The sequence below is a fragment of the Crassostrea angulata genome, chromosome 4 (assembly GCF_025612915.1).
Source record: "Crassostrea angulata isolate pt1a10 chromosome 4, ASM2561291v2, whole genome shotgun sequence".
In the NCBI taxonomy this organism is placed as follows: Eukaryota; Metazoa; Mollusca; class Bivalvia; order Ostreida; family Ostreidae; genus Magallana; species Magallana angulata.
Window position 1 is genome coordinate 18,082,477 of NC_069114.1, and position 23,074 is coordinate 18,105,550.

The 23,074-nt window shown below is 32.8% G+C and overlaps 2 protein-coding genes across 3 annotated transcripts; both read right to left on the reverse strand.

Moving 5' to 3' along the window:
- Positions 1-1,308: 1,308 nt before the first annotated feature.
- LOC128181025 (cytochrome P450 2B15-like) lies at positions 1,309-7,297 on the reverse strand. Of its 2 annotated transcripts, XM_052849276.1 has the most exons (9): positions 6,521-7,297; positions 4,935-5,163; positions 4,509-4,620; positions 4,023-4,185; positions 3,539-3,675; positions 2,847-2,943; positions 2,544-2,753; positions 1,878-2,091; positions 1,309-1,658 (listed from the first exon to the last, which is right to left on the reverse strand). In XM_052849276.1, the coding sequence occupies exons 1-8, from the start codon at positions 6,924-6,926 to the stop codon at positions 1,913-1,915; spliced, it is 1,533 nt and encodes a 510-aa protein (XP_052705236.1). In that variant the 5' UTR covers positions 6,927-7,297; the 3' UTR covers positions 1,309-1,658; positions 1,878-1,912. The 2 variants fall into 2 exon arrangements, with proteins under 2 accessions (XP_052705236.1, XP_052705235.1); XM_052849275.1 differs by having other exon boundaries at positions 1,309-2,091.
- A 1,986-nt stretch (positions 7,298-9,283) lies between these two features.
- LOC128181027 (cytochrome P450 2H2-like) lies at positions 9,284-15,340 on the reverse strand. The gene is made up of 8 exons (XM_052849278.1): positions 14,699-15,340; positions 14,019-14,247; positions 13,764-13,878; positions 13,154-13,316; positions 12,500-12,642; positions 10,420-10,516; positions 10,084-10,293; positions 9,284-9,878 (listed from the first exon to the last, which is right to left on the reverse strand). Exons 1-8 carry the CDS (start codon positions 15,054-15,056, stop codon positions 9,694-9,696), a joined length of 1,500 nt encoding a protein of 499 aa, XP_052705238.1. The 5' UTR covers positions 15,057-15,340; the 3' UTR covers positions 9,284-9,693.
- Between the last annotated feature and the right edge of the window lie 7,734 nt (positions 15,341-23,074).

A 23,074-nucleotide genomic window follows, 5' to 3' on the forward strand; every position in this document is an offset into this window, starting at 1 on the left:
GCATGCGTATTCCAGTGAAAAAGACTAACGGAGTTGCTAGCGCTCGAGAGCGCTAGCAAAAACATTCTTTTGCGTTAAACCGGGTTCGTAGGACATCTGTGATTTTAAAAAAAAACACATATAAAAAATTCTATTTGATACAGTAACCGTAAATTCATTAATTGATGCACGTTTAATTTTTTTCCACCAGATCATTTTAAAGTTTTTTTTTATTTCAACATTTTATAAATTGACAACAACAACGTCTCAGTCTTATCTTTTATATAGACCTACAGTGCAAACGAATTATGTATATAAATCTAAATCATTTCAGTACATTAACATATTCAAATTTTGGTTAAAAATTTTTGCAATATATATCGCAATTATACATTTTAAGGTATTCATTGTATAACGACCACATTTTGTACCAAATGAATGAATGGTCCGATTTTTTAAATCATGATATAATTTTGAAGGTGTTATGAAATAAAAATACTCCACCAAAGGAATTTTCAAAATTTTTATTATGGTCCAAGTAATTACACCTTAAATTTTGCATTGAAGTCTATGGGCAACGTATTTTTTAACTTAAAATTTGTAAAACTCTCTTTGTTAAAACATGCATAAACATTCTCTTTATTAAAATATGAAATAAAATTAATAATTTGCCGCAGATATCTTGACGAAAATAAAATTTTCTGGTTTTTATCAAGGTAAGATAACTCTTTAAAAATTTTCAGGGTGCAAAATGGCCGGCTTCTAATATGTTGTTAGTCATGTGAATTTAGTTTATTTCACTTGCATTGTAATCTAGCAATACATATTTAACTACTTTAAAATGATTCAAAATAGATCAATATCCCTTCATTATACATTGAATACCTTAAAAATATCGCAATACATGTATATCGCAAAACAAAATTTCCTCCCAATACCCAGCCCTAAGTCAATAGGTGAAACCCGTCGACGTGTATTCGTATTTAATATACAAATCACAAGCTACATTTCAGCAGTCTTCTTTTTAGTGATTATCTATGGAGATCAATGACCGAGGCACATTTTCAGTAGTAGTGTAAGCTTTTTTTATGACCGTCTGTAATATATTTTCATTCTAAACGGAGACACGCCGGGGAATAATGTATGCAAATAGATTTAAATGTTCAATGTAAGTTTATTTTTTTTAATCTTTTAACACACAACATGCAAATAAAAAGTGATGTAATTTTATACTTTTTTAATAACAGATCCTGAAGACCACGTGGTCGGCACGAAATCTAAACCATTATGTCGTAACATAGAACCCAGGAACCATAAAGAAAGCACATATGACAGTCATAATTTTATATTGAAACAATAAAACATGTGCACCAAATAAGCAAAAACATTCTTTAAAAAACAATAAAGTCAAGTACAAAACGTAAAATAACATGTCATAAATGGTTGGTTACAGCATGTATGACTTTAATGTACATGCAGAACCATGATTATAAACAAAGCAATGGTTCGAATGCAAGTTCTAACAACTTACTAGGTCCTTACCATACTTATCATTATTAATTACAAATGTATTATAATATCATAACATCATTAATATCAATGTGACAGCCATTAATAGCACAGGTACTTTAAACATTGTTTCCAACAGCACATAACAATTAACACAAAGGCACTCAATATACTGTAGAATTATTAGATTTCGTGGTGGCTCAATTTTCGTGGAATTCGTGGCTACCTCTCATCCACGAATATAAACCCCTATGAACTAATAAATTAGGGCTATGAAGTCATAATCCTTTTGTATGAATACGAAAATACACGAAATTACGTCCCCTCGAACCTGTAAAATTTAAGCAATCCACGAAAATTGGCCCCCACGAAGTTTAATGATTCCACAGTATATCGTGTTGTGGCGTAATGAATTACATGTATGTTAACGGATTTCAACTTTTAATCTATATGGGCATGCAAATGTTGTTATGCCTGTTAATCCTTCCAGATCAAATTCATCAGTCTCCGACACTTTACAGAAACGGAACTTTTGGACGAGGTTTGAGAAAACTAGAAACATTTCAGTCTTAGCTAAGGATTCCCCGGGACATATCCGTGGTCCTAAAAAGAGAAAAAAAATGACTGTTAAATAACGGTATGTTTGAATTTGGATTTTTGGGGGGGTAAAAACGATGTAAATAAATAGCCTCTCGAAATAATATCGTCGGAACCCAACGGTTAGTTTTGCATAGGCTTATTGGCCGTGGCAAAACTCACTAAACTTTTCTCGTTCTAATGAAAAAGTTCTGCTCGTTTTGTGGTGAAAATTACATGTACGCAAATGCTTCCAAATCAAATATATCAAGAAATACATATTTTCGTAACTTGATCGAGATCTTTGTACCTCCAAAATCTAAAGAGTTTGCTTTCTCGCTCAGTGGTGAATTGAGAATAATGAATATTCATGAAAACGAGAAAAATGTAATGTGTTGGTCCACGGTCAGTTAGGGTACTATGCTAGCCTGTCCGTGGATTTCCGGCAATATTTATTTATCAGCAAGTAAAGTGCTTACCTGTTGAGAAAGGAATGAGTTGGTCTTTCTTGCAAACTTTCCCTGTAACATCGTCAATAAATCTCTCCGGACGGAATTCGCGTGGCTGGCAGAAATTTTTGGCATCTAAATGCGACGTGGAGAGAAAACCCAACACGATGGAGTCTTTGGGAATTCGATGACCTGCTATGTCGACATCTTCCGTTGCCGTGTGCGGTACAGATGAAGAAGCTGTCAAAAAAATGGAATCAAAGTTCTTAAACCATATATTTTTTTGGCAGTGGCGAGGGCCAAATTGGGTTAATTTCATGTAGTTTTATTTACCTATATTTGCTATTCTGAGTACTTCTAAAAGTGTGGCCTCTACGTAAGGTAGACTTGGTTTATCTGAGTAACGAACCTCCCTATCAACGCCCACAACCTAAAATATAAACTTTGATATCAAAGCACCTTCCAAATAATTGACCATTCAACTTTTTGGCGAATGGTTCCATTATACTGACATAAAAAGATCATGTAGTTTCATTCTTAAAATGAGTGTATATTTTTGTTAAAAAAAATACCCGAGAGTTGTACGTTATGAGCTATTTTTGGTACAGTTTTTTGGGCATATTGATTGAGAAAAAAAAGTCTACGGTAAAATTATCAGGGTGTTAAAATCGGAATATTTTAGCTTTCATAGAAATAGAACATGAAGCATGTAAAGAAATTGTTCCTACCCAAACCAAAAGTTGATTTTACTGTGTAGAGGTTATATATAGAAGGTGTGAATTCTCGAATCAAATTGAATTAATTTTCCTGCACTTTGAAATTGTTGTTTGAGTAATTTCATGCTACACTTGTACTTTATTTTGAGCAATTTTACAAGCAGCTGGTGTGATTTATTTAAAAATGTAAATTTAGAATAAGAAATTTAACTTAAAGATAATCTTCTTCCCCAAGATACCAGTATTACAAGTTAAAATATCTGATATACACTTTATAAAATCAAACCAAGCTTTTCATATATGAATTACCTGTTTTATTTCTTCATAACATTTTTGTTGGATTTTAGGGTTGATGATCATATATAGGAAGGCCCAGTCTAGAGAAGTTCCGGTTGTTTCGGTCCCCGCCGCAAAAAGCTCCATAATAATTCGGAACAGTTGGTTTACTGAAACACAAGGATTACTTTTGTATAAGTAAATGTTAATTCGCTTTTTATATACTTTCAATACAATTTGCGTTAATTAAGGTAACGATGTATCCACGTGTTAAGATATTATAATAGCATTTCTAGCAAAGCATTACACATAAAAATGAAAGTTGGTATTGTCATTATTATATTATTATTAATTCCTCTTTTTTTATAAAAAAAAAAAAAAGGCGGGGTTGCAAGAAAGTCCCATGAACGGAATATTATTATTTTCTAGACTTATTACCATAATTTTTAGAAATATTGATTATTGATCAATTATATTATTTGAAGTAAATCATTCTTTCAGTGATTTAGCAACAAACCTTTTCCCTTGGATTCGCCATCTTGTTTTTCGGCTTGAATGTAGACGTCGATGAAGTCTCTCAAGTTGTTTTCATCAAATGTTTTCTCATGCTCTGCTATTTGAGATTTTGTGTATTCTAGCAATACTTGTTGTGCTTTCATTCTTTGGCTAACCCCGCTTCCCTTGAGGGTCGAAATAAAAAAAAAATAGTTATTTTATTGTAATTCATTCATTCCCATTATTTTGTCCTCAATTTTTTCTAAGTAAGACTTACTAGCATTAATTACTATTTTCATAGTTCTCCATTTTATGATATACATGTATATTGAATTTCATTATGACTTTAGTAAATAACCTATTTTTCTGATTCGATTTTTCTTACATTTCTTTCTACAATGTGCTTTGTATGTTTCATTTTTATCAAAGGGAAGGAGGCAAAATGGATAAGAAGAAAGTTATGAAATATCGTACATGTTACTCTGAATGTTATGCTTTATCTACACACCATTCCTATTTGACAAAATCCGGGCAGTGAAGCTATTATTGGCCCTGGTCCTTTGAATAACGTATCTAGTGCCTCTATCAGGCTTTGGAACTTCTCATCCGTGTGTGAATACCTAGTACACAAAAGTTACCGTTTTCATTAATCTGAGACAAATTAAATCGTGTGATTTACTTAATTTAAATCTTCTTTAACAAGTGACAATTCCATTTCTGAATCGTTGTATATTTAATTAATATTTTTACGTAGAAAATCATCCATTTCTGTATAATTGTTTTGAAATTACTTTGTGACTTTGTATGGAGATATGTACTTTCATTTTAATTGAAAATCAAAACTTTATTCAGAACCCCAAATACATGTAATTAAACTGTAAATAATTGTAAATTGATTGATTTTCATTTTAATTGCTTGACTTTACAAACATACCTAAACCCAAATACAACGTGATGTATGACGTTACTAATGGATGTCGTCATCATTCGTTTGACGTCGGTGATTGGCTGATTTTCTTTAGAGGCAAATATATTGGTCAGCGTCTTGGCTTCGTCCTGAATGACTTCTTCGATCGATTTCTTGCCGACACCCAAATCCCTCATACTGTGTAGGGCAAACCGACGGACCTTCTTCCAATGCTCTCCATTTGCCCAAACAAGACCTGTTGACATATTAAAACGACAGAAATATGAAAGCGATACAGACAAAAGTTAAAAGATATACAAAGTTGATAGATATTCAGTGGTTGTGAACATTTTTGTGTGAGGTGGATGGACGTAAATGTGTTGAGAAAAGGTGGGGGAGGGGGGGGGGGGGGTGTCAAAAAATCGATCAAACATGATATTTAAAAAAAAAAGATCTACATGCAACATTGAGAAGCTTGATGCAAAAAATATTAATTTAGATATTCGTGTCAAGAAATAATTCAAATAATAAAAAAATCCTAATTCAAGAGAAAAGTTGAGGAACTGTGATAAAACATAAATAACTCTATTCTGTCTGTCTTTCATAAAAATTAGATTGTTGATTAGATTCTGTATTTATCTAAACTATAAAGTTTTGCAATGACATTTGGATTGAATATGATAAGTAATTGTCCAAATCCAAGGCACTAAGACAGTCAAGATTATAGTTTTCTGCAGGACTGAAAATTCCTGTTAGGAGACCAGCAGGGTGGTATCAATAAACATAATCTATTTGTAGATACTCTAAATTAGTATAAATAAGCTTGTTGTGCTCTTTAACTTTTGTAGATAATAAGATTTTGCATTCTTCAAATGTAAAGAATTTAAAATTAAAATAAATCGATTCAATATGAAGGTCTTAACTACTTCCGTGTAATCTCTTAAGTACACAAGTCCGGTATCAAGTTTGACTGGACAATGTCACCAATTCTAGGGCAAAAGGGGAAGAATATAGGTCGAGTTGACGGATCGTCTATATTGTAATAAACAAATATTTCTTGTCCATTGAGCTGTGTTAAAATATGTTATTTGCTTCTCCTGTTATGACTTATGGTATGGTTTTTATTAATTTTTAAAATTTTCACTTTCCATGCGAAGCTCAATGCTTACTGACATTGTCTCTTAATCATGTTTGAAATATAAAGTATTCGTGTTTATATTTGTTGAGGGTTCGTTTGGTAGCGTTTTTGAAGGGAAGGGGTGTTCTTTTAATTTCTGGACAAATTAGAGCCATTATTAAAAATACAGCGGCTTTTGACTTATCTTTGTAAAACAGCAATTCAGTGCCAAAACAAAAACTCACGATTTTGTTAGATTTAACGTGAAGTACTGGGACAAATATTTCTACCGCTTGGGTTTGAACCCGGGACCTTTGGCATGCAAATCAAGAACTCCGGCTACCAGCCAGAATTAGGAGGAATGACATATACCTAACACTAGCAAATTAGCTATAATACTTGTCTAATGTTATTTTATACATTACCATATCAATATAATTAAAATTTTAATTTCTAATGACAAAGGTATAAGGTTTAATAACTACATTCAACTTACCATGCCCGTTGCGTTTTATCCTCCGTTCGATATCACGAAGCCAGCTAGGTCTGTTTGTAAACTGAGCCGCATGCTTCACAAATGCATCATGAATATTCTCATACCCGCAGATAAATACCACCAAATACGGTCCAATATACATACGGAATACGTCCCCATACTTCTTGTGCAGAGACATGAGCTTTATGTGTCTCTTTCTACCCATTCTGATGAACTGAATCAAATTTCCTACAAGAGGTAGAGCAAACGGTCCAGGAATGTCTGTTGATGGGGTCCAATTCAGAAAAAGAAGACTCAAAAACACGACAATAAAAACCAGAACTGTCGTCAAGTCGACGAAACTCATCGCCGACACTGAGGATAATTTCACCCATTGTGCAGCGTCCATCATAGATCCAAGGAACATAGCGCGCGCCTTCTTCGTTGGTCTGTTTCCGCGAGGAGTTTAACCTGTCGTCTGCTCGGTCCTCTCTTATATAGCCATCTCCCTGTTAGGGTTAACTCACGGAAGGCCAAGTGCAGAAAGTGGAACGGTGAATTAAAACCGCGTGGAAATTAAACCATAACACTGGTAGGGTTAGAAATTGACATCACACCTGAACAGGAATTATAGGTAAACACGACGACTCCAAGGGCAAAAACTGGGAGCACAATCCCCGAGGGTGATGCGAGGTGATCGATTGATTCGGCGAGCGGATGATATTTATATCATATTACGCTCATTAAAAGATTTAATAACATCTATTATTGCATTAAAATTGTTGACTATAGTTTATCGCCTGATGCATATAAAATAAACGAGAGACCTATATACTGACTCGACGGCGAGGGGTCGCAAACAGGGACGCCAAGTCGTTAACTGTGTAATCGCTACAGACGTATAGGGATTGTGTATAAGAAATGAGTCGGTCATCACAGCGCGTTATCTTATTAATTTTTCGATAAACACAAGCAATTTGACAAGATTAAGTGGTTTCACGGATATAGTACAATAAATAATTTCCTTCTTTCATTGTGTGATAAGCTAACGAAGGCTGATAAGCGTATGTAGTAGTGTGCAAGACTTTCTGCATCGGTGAATAGTAAAATAACAAGTTTAAATCCAATCCATATTCCTTTTTCCTTTAGAAAGGCGCCTTTTTAATAATTAGACGTTGAAATATCCTGTACGTACCACATACTTTTAATTCAATTAAGCAAAAGGGTAATTGATTTTGGTTTATTTGTAACAGTCTTTGGCATGATTCATTTACAATTATATACGATCTTAGAGTTTCAAATGCTGGTTAATTGGCAATGTAAGAGTTTGTGTTTATATGTTCCAGAATGAAACATGTTAATTGATACAGTTTAATGTCTTAAAGTCAGACGTGACCTATCTTCCATTTTTTTTTTTAAATTCTCCCCACTCTCCACAATGTGAAGATTTCCACTTTGTAATTCCATGATTATATTTTCATGTTACATGCTACGTTTTTTAATTTAGATATAAAGTTTTTAATTGAATATATATAATATGACTTTATTTATTAGCATCCAAGTGCATTTTGCATGCTATTTTAAGGAAAATTCTAAATGTTCTAGCTCCGATCGAAAAGAGTCTGGTAATGTACACTGACTTTTTCGGAATTGATAGGTTTAAATGTTAATATATAAGAAATAATATATCAAAGAAAATTACCGGTATATAAAAGTGAGGAATATCTTGTGTGTCCTTAATTCTTTCTCAGGGGAGAATTTTTTTTTTTACACATTAACATGCATTAATACGTGTGTGGCAACGCACTTCGAAAAGTTAAGCACTTTGAAGAAAAAAAATCAAAGTGCATTAATTTTGGGACCATTGAAAAAAAAAAAAAAATTCAAAGTGCGTTGATATCGTCGATATTTAAGCACTTTCAAAAAAAATCGTTCAGAGTTTTGTCGAAATATTTGATACTTTTATATAAAATAAATAACTGGATTAACCTCGTTTAGCTCAATGGGATATATTTAAAAGATAACTCAGTGCATTCTCAGCTATCTTAATGAACAGTTTCTCGATTAGATTTTTTTCTTTTCTCTTAATCTTACGTAGTTTGACAAATTACACATGAAAAAGAACTCGGAATATTTGAATTATCCAGATATGACATAAATTGTATCGGTTAGCAACTGTCTTTTCCTTTTTGTGTATGCAGCTAATTTATTTATTATCTGGTACATTGGGTTACAATGTATGTCAGAAACGAAAATGATTATTTTATATATTGATAATGGAGATTAATGTATAAACCGGCTTCAATTGCAAACACGTGCTTATAAACAAATATGATGTGAAAAAAAAGGATACGCTAGTTATGTTTATCAAGAAACAATATGACCTATGATGCCATTCATTGATACTGCATTATGTTCAGGTTAATACACATACATTGCACGTGTTAAACTAATTGATGTGTCATTCAAGTTTCTGCTGATATCCATAAAGCACGGCTAGATCATGCCTCGAGCATTTTAGATCGTATCATTTGGAAGGATTATACATGTATGTAATAATCGAAGAAATGTGTTCTCGAGCTTTAAACAATGTAAATCTAAGGTGTGGTTTTGAGAGAGAGAGAGAGAGAGAGAGAGAGAGAGAGAGAGGGGGGGGGTTCTGTCCAAATTAACAAAATATCACGTACAACAGTTGTAAAAATCTATTCAACATACTATATTTTTAAGCAGAATCTTGAACAATCTATCTCTACATAAAGACAAAGACAAACAAACCCCCAAAAAACAACAAACAAAAGCAATTTTCGTTTTAATGCAAAAGTATTTTCTATCCCAGACAGGAAACAATTAATGTGCGAGTATTCCGTTCTTAAATAGTTTATTCTCACACAAGTTGAGCTTCAGTCTCAGTTTGTTGTCAGTACCAGATTTTAGTCAGAATTCCTGTCAGAATCAGTTTTAATCAGTTTGCTTACAATACAATGTCAATTTGTCAGTGTCAGTTTGTCATCAGTGTCAATTTGTTGTCAGTCTCAGTTTGTTGTCAGTTTCAGTTTGCTGTAAGGGTCAGTTTGTTGTTAGTATGAATTTGTCATCAGTGTAATTTTGTTGTTAGTGTCAATTTTCTGTCAGTAATTATTTGGTGCTAATGTCAGTTTGTTACCAGTGTCAGTTTTATCGGTGTCAGTTTGTTGTCAGTCATGCCGACTCTCCACCTTAAGTCTGTATGGAGAAGCACAGGTGGTAATGCCAGTTATACCACTGAAGTCCAACACATCATCAACCGACACTTTAGAGAATCGGAATTTTTGAATGAGATTGCTAAACACCAAAAACATTTCAGTCTTTGCCAAAGATTCCCCTGGACATGCTCTTGGTCCTGAAATAATAGTAAGATGATTTAAATAAAATAAGATAAAACTATTGAAAATGTCATAATAATAATTATTATGGATACATAATTTTTCATCATGATCAAACTTTTCTTTACAAATGCACGCATTATTATAATTTTTCCTGGATTTCATGTTTAAAAGTTGTTTTTCAAATATCATTCCATTACATCTTGCTTTATTTTCAATTACCTAATGAAAATGGTATGAATTGGTCATGTTGTGCAATCGTTCCTGTGACGTCATCAATAAATCGTTCCGGCCGAAACTGTCGTGGTTCGGGGAAGTATTTCGGATCTAAGTGTGACGTCGTTAGGAACCCCATTACTATTGTGTTCTTTGGAATACCGTATCCGGCTATTTGTACATCTTCATTTGTCATGTGTGGTAATGACATGCTTGCTGAAATATGGAAAATAAATAATAAGCAAACATCATTAATTTTTATCCAATATGTTATGCAGGAAAGAAAATCAATGCAATGATTGTTATACAATATATAACAGAAATATAAAAAATGAGACTTGCCAATATTTGAAATTCTTTGCACTTCCAACAGTGTAGCCTCTACGTATGGTAACGCTTTCCTGTCAGATAAGCGGACTTCTCGCCCTAGCCCAACAACCTGTTGAAAGACAGAACATTGTTATGACGTCATTCTATTGCAATTGCCAAGAACCTGATAAAAAACAGAAAATTGTTATGACGTCACTCATTCATTAATTCCTAACAACCTTGCAAAAGACAGATCATTGACAGGACTTCTTTCTATTGCATTTGACGCTCAAATAGATAGTATAAAAATGGCACATGACGTTGTTTATTGAAACAATAAGCCAGTGGTAATTATCCTTATTTTAGGCTAAAAAGAATACAACGTACATGTATGAGTAAGAGTACATGTATATGACATATAGCACAGTATCTTTAATGAATGTATCTTTAATGAATATAATGTCCATTTACTACTTGTGTAAGATAAGGTCACTGTTTTATCCTCCGTCTGTAATAATTAGATTCCAGTATATCAAACCTAGAAGTATAATTTACTCCTCTGTATAAAAAAATGTTCTTTTATCGTTTTTATCTTATCTTGTTCATGAACAAAGAGATACGTATTTTTACATTTTTTAAAGTTAAAACTGTAAAAACCCAGCTTTCATCAAATTTTTGCGATGTTCGTCTAATAGATTTAAATCGCCTTTTTATTCTGTGGAAAATACATGCAACAAAAGCTTTCACTTTTTTCTCTTTTTTTTAATCAAATATTTTAAAGACTTAAATAGATTACAAATTATGTTACATATGATCATGCTTTACATTCTTACATCAGATTGCAAATTAAACTAACAACCCAAAAGTACGCTATCAGCGTAATGAAGATAGTATCGCATAGCACCCTAACTCCGTCACTACCCTAACTCCGTCACTTTCGGGAAACTCCTCGCCGTTTGAAATCAAGTGCGATTATGACGTCATTTTTTGCATGTCAAAAATCTTCAATCAAATGTCAACAATTTACAACGTTAAATTTAAGAATGTGTTCAAACATTACAAAATTACACCCTGTTCATTTTATGCAACAATAATTGCGTGAAATCAGCTAACACCTTTTTACGGGTGCACTAAAATAACGATATTTCTGAAATGCGGGCCTATTTGATTATTTACTGTGGTCAGTCATTTTAAGAGAGGTCAAGATGAAACATTTCACATGTAATTTATTTTTTATTACGGTTATTGATACATTTTTTTCAGTCCGCAATAGCGTTGATGCACTACACTGATGATAACGTCAAATCGCTCATACCGTAATTTTTGCCTTATACAGGGTTACAGATATATACGGTAATTATAGAATTTGCTACATTTATTAAAAATGTAATAAATAAATAACATAATCATTAATATATTCATTATTGATATGATATATTTGAAACATATAAGGACAGAAATCAAACGACATCCATACATTCTGAAAAGGTCGTTGTGATTGTTGTTACAAGGACCAATTTTTTTTTATTCTGGCGATCATTTCACTTTGATGAAATGATATACAATTTAAATTGTTTACACCGATTTTACTTATTATAACTTGGTCTAGATACAAGTCGAGTTTAAACTAAATTGTTGATGTGTCTTCATTCCCTGGCGTATCATAGATCATGTGGGTGACGGAGTTAGGTTCATAAGTTATGATAGCACATGTGATAAACGTCGTTTTCAGAGGGCTTATTTGAATAATATTAGGAATATTTTTGTTAACAATTTTATGAATTATAACGTTTCATGCTATATTTAGTGATTGCAAATGATAAAAACCGCAAAAAATAATTTGCAGAGAAACGCGGACTGTTTTCCGCTTATAGTGACGGAGTTTGGGTACTTGGGGATAGACTGAGTGTGGATAGTCCTGATGTGACATTGATTTCTTTAATTTTTTTAATTTAAACACTTCTCGAAATTGATATTAAACCGACAAGCACGGTTGTCAAATACTGATTTTAACTTTTTTGAGAATTTTTTCAGGTAACCATATGTAGTTTTATATTATTTCATTGAAAGACGTCGTGGTATAATTGTAAAATACTTATTAGGATCATTATACCTTTACAATCTGGTTAAAACATTTCTGTTGAATTTCCGGCTTCTCTATCATATAAAGTAGCGCCCAGTCTAGAGAGGTTGCGGTGGTCTCTGTTCCCGCGCTGAATAAATCAAGTATCACTCGGAACAAATGATGAACTGTCTCTATGAGGAAAAATAATAATCAAAATTCATTTAAAATATATATACAATGTACTCAAAATTTCCTTTTAACTCTTAGTGCACATACCCCCCCCCCCCCCCCCCCCCCCCACACACACACACAAAATGTCCCATATTCAGTACATTGCAAAATACAATTATATATTTGCATGTGTTTTTATGATATATGGGTAAAATTCAATAAATGAAAGAATATCTTAATCAAGCTTTAGAATTTTAATCACATGTGGTTTTGTTCAAAAATCATTTACTATAGAAATCATAACTAGCAGACTTGGTTTTTTTTTATCTATTCACCGAAATAAACGTCTCATGAAATCAATTCAATGTTTTGTTTACAAATCTAATTTAAAAAAAAAACAACCTTAAAATAACGTTAGTTTTACATTGAAACTTTTACACTTTATATCAACTAATTTTCGATCGCACATGCATATCCTTTTGCTTTAATAATAATACTAGAACAGCAAATAAGAAGACCACCATTATTTACGTTTTCCATTATCCTTGGCTTCTGCACGTTGAGCCTGAATGTATAGGTCTATAAAGTCCCGGATGTTGTTTCCATCGTAAGTCTTCTCATGGTCCGCTATTTGCTCCGTGACATATTCCGTTAGGAGTTCGATGGCTTCCCTGCTCCGCTTTATGCTCGACTTCTATTAAATAAAGCAAAAATAAAGTATCTTGCTATACAGTGTAAATACCGAGATTTACAAGAAGTATGTTTTGAAACATATGCATCAACTTAAGTCCAGCTACAGATTTTGATATTACGTCACATTTTAATAATATTTTCAAGTTCATAACATTTTAGCGGGTTATAGTTAAATATTTTGAGAAAAAACACCATAATTTTCATTTTTATCCTAGCATTATTTTTTTTTACTTCGACAAATATGTATAATTATCTTGCATCTGCAAATCATAGTTGAATTTTTTTTTATCTTCTTCCAAAAGGAAGAAATCACATACAAAATTGTTCTTTCTGATCAAAAGATTCATTATTGTGGTACTAAAACGCAAAACTGAAGAAGAAGTCAACCTATTTTTGATAAAAAAAAAACAACAAAAATACCCAGCATCAAGCCGGTGCTGGTTCTTACCAATCGGCCAATCTGACACCATTTTGGAAGAGAGGCGACAAGAGGCCCTGGTCCTTTGAATACTTCATCAAACAATTTGATCACGCGCAAAAATGTTTCGTCGTCGTGTGGATATCTGCAAATGAATGAAAACTTATTTTCAGGATTCTGCGTCAAGCATGCTGAAATATATTTAATTTGAACAGTTCAATTTAGATAAAATTGCAACAATCATAACTTTCATTTTATTATACATGTATGATAACTTCACGTTACCGAAAACCAAAAGTTACATGATGAATGACGTTGCTTATCGATGACGTCATCATGCGCTTTACGTCGTTGATTGGCTGGCCTTCCCTTGCTGCGAACTCCTCGACGAGGAGCTTTGCCTCCTCAAGTATGATTTCCTCGAGCGACTTTTTACCGACGCCGAAATCTCGCATCGACTGCAGAGCAAAACGGCGCAGCCTTCTCCATTCATCCCCATCACCCCACACAATCCCTACAATCCATTATAGGTAATGACGTACATGACTGTACATAACAGTTCAATGAGTTCATACGCAGTAATCGTATTGTGTTGCTTAGTGTATATATACTGTATACATGTATGGTTTTCAGGTCATGAGAATTTCATTATGAGACCACGCAAACCATCAATGCGATGCATTGTGTCTATGTTAGATAATGAAGAATAATGAAAATATTGGAAAATTTGCGCTTACCAGACTAGTTCTATTCAACCTGCAATACGTTGCTTATATATCATGTTAGTGTCATCTCAGTTCAACAAGAAAGATGAATGAAAATATGCTGAAAAAATAACTTGAATGCACTGCATGTGAATCTAGCATCGCTTAGCAGTAAGATAAAGTAATACCGAGTAATTACTAGAGCGAATTTCCAGCACTCTCCCCCCACCCCACCCCTAATTAATATAAATATATGATTACCATATCCATATTTTTCAGCTCGTGATTTGACATCGGGAAGCCAGTTCGGACGATGACTGAAATTCGATCCGTGTTTTACAAATGCCTGGTGAATATTATCATACCCACTGATAATAATTAGTTTATACGGTCCAACAAACACGCGAAACACATCTCCATATTTCTCCTTTAATTTCAGCAGTTCTATGTGTGAACGTTGCCTCATACCGAAGAACATTGGGAGGTTTCCGATGAAAGGGAGAGCAAAAGGTCCGGGGATCTGATCTGTTGGGGTAGAAATCCAGTGCGACACAAATAAAAACACCGCTATGAACACGAGTGCAGTAGTCAGGTCTATGAAGCTCAAAAAGAAGGCCATTTTCCACACACGCCGTCAATTTCTCAAAATTACCGTTATCTTTTCATGATTGAAACTGTCGTCTGCTACCTCACTATAGCTGTGTCCATTGCCATAACTTCCATGTGGTAGCACAAGACGCTTTTCTCAGCGAGGTCAGAAAGTAGGCCTTCTTGAACATCTTTAAATAGCCTGCTTTCTATTATGACGCGTCTAATTCGGTTCCGGTAACATACAATTGTTATATTTCCTCTTTTGTCACTTTTTTATATTCTCAGGTAAGTAAAGACAGATTATAATACGTTCTCCCCACCCCCTCCCCCTCCCATCATGTTAAATTTAAAAATAGATCTATGTATTTTTGATTAAACAATTTACGGAAGACCATTTAAACAAAAAATTGCAATTATAATATTTGTTAAAATTACAAATGTACATGTACCATTCAATGGGCCAGTCCTTGCTTTAAAATATCAAGTTCTTTTACTGTTTTCTACACATAATCTTAATTTTAAGGTAAATCTCACTCGTTACATATTCACGTTATTGCGAACATTATCATTAGCCTATAAACAAATAGTCAATAACTGTAATATTAGCTCGTCCGAAAAATATTGACCGGTCAATATTTTTTTGATATTGACCGGTTAGGAATAATATCTAGAGAACATTCCCTCTAGCCTATTTCAAATAATCGCCTCTGATTTGTTGATTCGTAAACGCTGACGTGAATAACTCTTCGCGACTCCAAAACAAGGTGACGTCATAATAGACAGTCAGTCAAGGCATGTAAACAACGGACGCGCAATGCGACGGTTTGCTATCATAACAGATATAAGGATTACTGTGAAGTAAAATCAGGTAGAACATCTGTATTTTAATTCTTACGGTCGGCGGAATATCACCAGTGACCGTTTGATGCTGAGGATATATTTTGGAAATGAACTTTGCACAAAATGGAATTCGTGAATTCTTAGTTGAGCTGAGAAAATTACGGCGATCTGTTTTCATTTACTTTCTTAAATTTTTGTTTGTTTCTTCATATAACAAAACAAATGTTGACTGTGTTTTCGGGCAACATTGATCTGCTTTGCGTCAGGCAATATTTCGTCCCTCGGGGGCTAATATAATCAATGTTGCCCTCAACCCCAGTAAATATTTGTATAACTAATTTATTGACACACTGTTAAACTATAAACTGTTAAACAACATACTTATAAGTAAAGACTATTTCAGTAGAATGATTCTAGTGTATGTTTGTATTGTAAGCACCCTAATGATTCAATTTAACATTCACTTTATGATTGTAAGAGTGTGAAAAAAATATGGAAATTGTTAGCATTATCTTACATTTTGTTGTTTCATGGAAACATGTAATTGTTGGACTATCTAAAGAAATCAATAACAAAATTATAAATTATATGATGTTATATCGTATGTAGCAATACAAGAAGTGGTGTAGAATAAAAGAATAAATAATGATAAAACCAGAAGACATAATTTTGCAAGTGAAAATGTCCACAAAAAAGTTTTACTTAGCCCTGAAAAAATCAAAATTCAGTAATTATAACATAGCTACATGTATGTTAAGGCTTTTATTTAAGAAGCTGTACACATGGTACATGTAATGCTATTTTTCAAGTCTGATAAATAATGTATCACAATCTTGATAGTTTTTGTTGAATATACATAATATACAAAACATCGATCAAATCATATTTGTTTAAACGAGATACTAGATTTTTTCGGTTACATACGTGTACTTATATTATATACAGTTGTTGACTTGGGTCAAGGGCAACAGTTGAAGGAGGCCTTGGGCAACAGTTTGCGAGCCGGTCCAACAGATTAACTGTTGCCCGAGACATAGTCAACAGCTGTTTTGTTATACCCTTTCTAACCAATAACACGTTTTCGCGGAATGTGACGTAACCGGTCAACAGTCTTTTTAACAGTCGATTTTAACAGTTCCAATCTAACAGTTCCAGTCCAACAGTCAAAATACTGGACTTTTTAGACGGTGGCATATATGCCACCGTATAATATCGTCGCTCGAGTAGCTCATTTGTATGCATGATGGCACCCCTAGCGGCAGAAATGTGCGGAGGTGATAATCAAGTTTACGCAGAAGTTGATATATCAGAATGGTAGAGATATAATACTATACAACTTTTATAACCTGAAAGTAAACAAAATTTCTAAGTTATTTGATAAATGGTAAAGGTTTGCACAAAAAGACTTGAAAGTAAATGCTTATGAATATTCATGAAGTTAACGATGCTAAGCGAGTCGGGTTAGGTATTCAACCAGAGCTGTATTACATCCTTATAAATATTGCGCGTAGAAAAGTAGTTCAAAGTATATCGTAGTGTTTTTGTTGAATTTACATGTCTATATTTGTTTTCATATATCTCAAACAGTAATTGCTATAAATATTGATAAGCAGGTATAAAATATCTTTGCATCTTACATTTCCTAATAAATGAAAATAATGCGTAAGAATATATCCTGACATTCGACATTTTCACAAAGAAGAAGACAGCCCAGAGGTCAGAAAACGACAACATAAACAAAGCCACGTGGAGAAAGAGAAGCGAATCAGAGGTGAATAATTTGTTTTCTTTTGAATATATATATAGGTATCTATTGTTTATTATCCTCGTCTGATAGTCATGTAGAGTAGGATTCAGACTACTGATGTTTTTTTTTACTATCAATCGGCAATATTGGATTTTTTTCTCTGAATAGATTTCTTGTCTATTTTGATAAAGCCTAGTATATGTAAAGAGATCGACGTGTGGACAGACCAGCTATTATAAAAGATTCGATTTGTTTATTCATGATTTTATATTTTCGTTTTTGTTGATAGTCATTAGTTGATCATCATCTAGGGCGTACAAGCTTACCCACGCTATCTGTCGACCATATTGGTATCGGGTTCGTTCGCCATAGTATAATCTGTAATTTGTTTTGGAAACTTCATTAACTTTTCATTTGATATTACGTGTATATCATTAATTTCAAATAAATAAATCATTAAAATTTATTGAAAAAAATTATTGGTGCTTAAATGTTTTGTAATTGATTATTAAAATTAAGACTATCTTGATTCTTGAGAAGAAAATCAGAACTTTTTGAACAATTGTTCAATATATATATATGTTGGTAAACTTGAGATTTTGAGAACAATATGAGAACTTATTGAGAAAATTGACATCAACTTATCAATTTGAAAACAAAATGAGAAACTTTCATTGAGACAAACTTGAGAATTTGAGAACAAAATGAGAAACTTCATAGAGAAAAATGAGATCATTTTGAGACTTCCTTTGAGCACAAACTGGCACTAACTTCAGAATATAAGTATAGAATGAGAAACTTGCTGACATTATCATAATTTGAGAACAATATGAGCAACTTACTTCAAGCAAAATGTGAATTGGAACGAATATGAATGAAGATTTATGAGCATATAAAGAACTGAATACATATATTGATTGAAATTAGAACTTCAGAAGGTTATCATTTGAACAAAAACAAGATTTTTTTGTGTACAGACAGTACATATACAATAGCATTTGGATTTGATAAAGTTGTGTGAGAGTTAGATTGAGAATCCAAGTAGAAGAGACACTACTTTATGTATTTCATGCATAACACATCTCTAGTACGACAATTTGACAATCAAAATTAATTAATACATGTATGCACTTTCATTGTATTGAACGTAAAATACTAACTGAAAGAAGCTGTTTTAATTGATACTCGTAGACTTCAAAAGTTTAGTTGATTTAGAATTTCAAAGTAGAAATACATATATTATGAGCTACAATGAGTGTCCAAAAAAATATGTTTAATTAATTATAGTTTCAAGCCAGAGTATTTAGATAACTTGATATTTCAGTTCTTAAAATATGGCCGAACAACAAAATTTAAGTGTGGAAAGACAACAACTAACTGTACAAGCAGATCATTCTCAAAGTGCGGAAATCTTCCCAATCAGTTCAAGGGGAAAACAATGTGTGACAAACAGTTTTATGTTTCTATTATTTTGTCATTTTTACGAAAACGCACCTTTCACAAAACATGATCTACATTCAGTTTTGGAGACTGGAGATGTTTTGTATCATTTAATCATTAAATCAAACTCATTTTTATTAGCTTCTGAACTACCAAATCACATTGAATTTAGAAATAAATATATTTCATCATTTGTCAGACAGACTTATTTTGGCAACATGGCACAAACTGTGGGAGAAGAGGTTGGTTTTTCATTAGAAAACAGTTTGAATATGTCATTTGCAAAATATGATGCTTGTATTCTGATTTTTCATTCAGCAGCAATAGCTTTGAAACAAAGAGGTGACAGATTTTTTGTGTTTGATGCTCATAATAGAGGAAATGATGGGCTTTGCGACCCTGATGGAAAGTGTACTTTGACAATACACAACTGTTTTCAAGCTCTTTGCAATTTTCTACGACATCTGTGTATGTCTTTGTCTTGCATTAGTTTGGATAATGTGCAGTATGAAATCAGTGCCTTCTGTTTTAAGACTCTTTCCAACAAACCAAGAAAACCTGTAACATGCATTTGCAGTGAAATTGACTTGTCATTAGGAGAAAATAGAACACAGTCGAGGAAACGATGTTGGTCAGAACATAATGAGAATAGAAATCCTAAATGTCAAGATCAATCATTAAGAAAAAAAGGGAAAACTGAAAAAATGGATAATGACGTTTGGAATAAGAGAGGAACCCAAAATGTTGTTATTGAAAACTATGTTGATAGTTTAAATTTACCAGAAGTTGAGGAAATAAGTAGCAATTCAGATTGCCAAATTGAAAATGATGTTTCAAGTTGTTCTAATGTATGGTAGATGTTAGAAGTTTTATTACATCACTTAAATGTACATGGATTAAAAGGTTAACTTGCTCACATAAACCATGGATGGATATTTTCTATGCTCTCAATGGAGATGATATTTTACAGAAATTGTATGATTTTGGAGATAGTTTTGTGTTTGATTGTTTGTTAAAAGAAAATAACGCCTTTTGGAAAGATGTTTTGATTGCTTAGTCATGTTATATGAAATCTTTTACTTACTCTCCGCACTTTAAAAACAAATTTCATTATATTCCAGTGTGGTATAACTCTAAAATAAAAGTTAACAACAAACCAGTTTTTTTTTAAATCCTGGTATGAAAAGGGAATAAAGGTTGTGCAAGATTTTTTTGATGATGATTGTAATCTTTTAGACTTTGGAGTTCTTAAAAACACATACAATCTATCTGATAGTTGTGTGATGCAATACAATAGCATTGTTACAGCTATTTCAAAATATTTGAAATCATTGTTAATAGATAGGTCTTCTTTCAAAAGACTTCCTAATCCATATGTACCTTTATTTTTTGAACCTCTCATATCTTCTGAAAAATGCTCAAAAATCTTTTATAATTTCTTGAATAAAAATGAGGCTATTCCAACCTCAATCAGCAAGTGGGAGGCAGAGCTTAGGCCATATGGAGTAGACACAATATCAGTGCAAGATGTTTTTAAAATTTGTTATAAAACCACTAGTGATTCTTCTGCCCAGTGGTTACAATTTCGAATCTTACATAGAATTGTTCCTGTTGGAAAATACCTTAAGAAAATTAACATTAAAACTTCTGATTGTTGTGGTTTTTGTATGGAAAATGTTGAAACAATAATACATGTTTTCATTGCTTGTGATAAAGTACAAACACTCTGGAGTGATTTAAGTCTTCATATATACAGAAAAACTCTGAAAGAGTTGGTTTCAATGTTTCGAATGTTATTCTCGGTGATCTACCATTGTCAAACAATAACAGGGTTATAAACTTCATAATTCTATATGTTAAACAATGTATTTTTATATCCTTAATGCAAAACAAAATGCCAAATTTTCTTGGATTACTCAGTCATTTAAGAATAAAATACCATGTAGAAAAATATGCTGCTATCCAAAATCAAAAGCTGCGCAATTTTGAAAAATTGTGGCTTACATGGAAAAACATTTTAGATTAGTTTATGATATTATTATTATTACTATTCGTATTATTATTTGTTATTTATTTTTTTGTTTTTTATTTATTTTTTTTTTTTTTTTATTTTTTTTTTTTGGAAGCAAAGTAACCATTTACCACTAGTATTGAAAAATGTATGTAATTATACTTGTGTGTGAGTGAGTATGCATGTGTATAAAATTTATAAAAACTGAATTTAATAATGTCAACATTATAGTATTAGTATGTATGGAACAAAAACAATAAATTATAAAAAAAAAAAAAAAAAAAGTTGTTCTAATGTGACCCCTTTAAGGGAAGGACTTGAACAAACTGAGGAAATTGCAGTAATGAATTTTAAACAATTAGTAAAGGAAGGTCCATTATTTGTTTGCTCTTGCTGTACACAAACTTGGTTTAGGGATGGTGTTTCTAAGGCTCAGTTTCTGTATACATTAGATATAGCACACAAATGTTTGCAAGGTATCAAAAGTGCAAAAGATACAGAATGGATTTGTCATACTTGTAAGAAGTACTTAAAACTTGGTAAAATACCAGCTTTAGCAGTTGTGAATGGATTAGAATTTCCCCCGAAACCTCCCGAATTAAATATTACTGAAATGGAAGAGCGTCTCATTAGTCCAAGAATTCCATTTATGCAGTTGATGGAAAAACCAAGAGGAGGACAAAAGAGTTTACGTGGGAATGTTGTTAATGTTCCTTCAGATGTCAACACTACTGTCAAATCTTTACCACGGACGTTAGCTGAAACTGAAACAATTCAAGTGAAATTAAAAAGAAAGTTGAGTTATAAGCACCATGTTTTGTATGAGGCTATACGACCAAACAAATGTATGAATGCACTCAAGTGGCTTTTAGAAAACAGTGAATTGTTTCGAAATGAAGGGATATCAATAAGAGAAAACTGGGACATTTTACAAGAACAGAGAGAGTTTTATGCTGCTGAGCAAAAATCAGGTGAAAATGCTACGAGTTGTGAGAACACATCTTATACAAATGAATTGGAAAATGAGACCAGTTCTTTGCAAGATGAAGATGATGTTGATGAATGGACAGAAGATCCAAATTTTGAAAGTAGACTTACTGGAAATACAGACACGTTGCTGCATCCTGCAGATGTAAGATCATTAAATAAGACAATGTCATTTGCACCAGGTGAAAACCAAACACCTCTTGGGTTGTATCAAGATCCAGATGCAGAATATTTAGCATTTCCAACTATATACTGTGGTCAGAGAAGAATGTCTAACAAAAATCGTACGGTGCCAGTTACTTACAGTTCAATTTGCAAATGGGAGTTAAGATCCCAAGATCGCCGAGCAGCATGTTCAATGCCAAACCTTTTTTTCAAGTTAAAAAAATTACAGATAAAGCAAATTCAGGACAAAGTGACACTTGCAATGCGAAAGTGCAAAAGCGAAGGCAAAAAAATAACAGCTGGTCATGTTTTGAATCCTACTTCGTTTGATAACATTGTTAAATTAAATGAAGGGTATAAGAGTCTTGAGAACATTAAGAAGATCACCAGCATATTGGGAAAGTGCAAAAAGAGATGTTTTTGCAATGATAAGACAGCTTGGTATTCCAACATGGTTTTGTTCTTTCTCAGCTGCAGAAACGAAATGGAAAAATTTGATTCAGATATTGAGCAAAAGTTTGAACAATGCAGAACTAACTGAGTCAGATGTTGATGAATTGACTTGGATCGAGAAATGTGAACTCATTAAAAGAGATCCAGTAACTTGTTTGAGATATTTTAGCCATAGGTTTCAGATATTTATGTCCAAAATTTTGAAAGGTGACTGCAGTCCTTTAGGAAAAATTGTGGACCATTTCTTTCGTGTTGAGTTTCAGCAAAGGGGATCTCCACACATCCATTTGCTTCTTTGGATAGAAAATGCACCTGTGTATGGAAAGTCAACTAATGAAGAGATTCAAAACTTTATTGATGAGCATTCCACTTGTTTCAAAAATGAAAATATTGCGGAACTTGT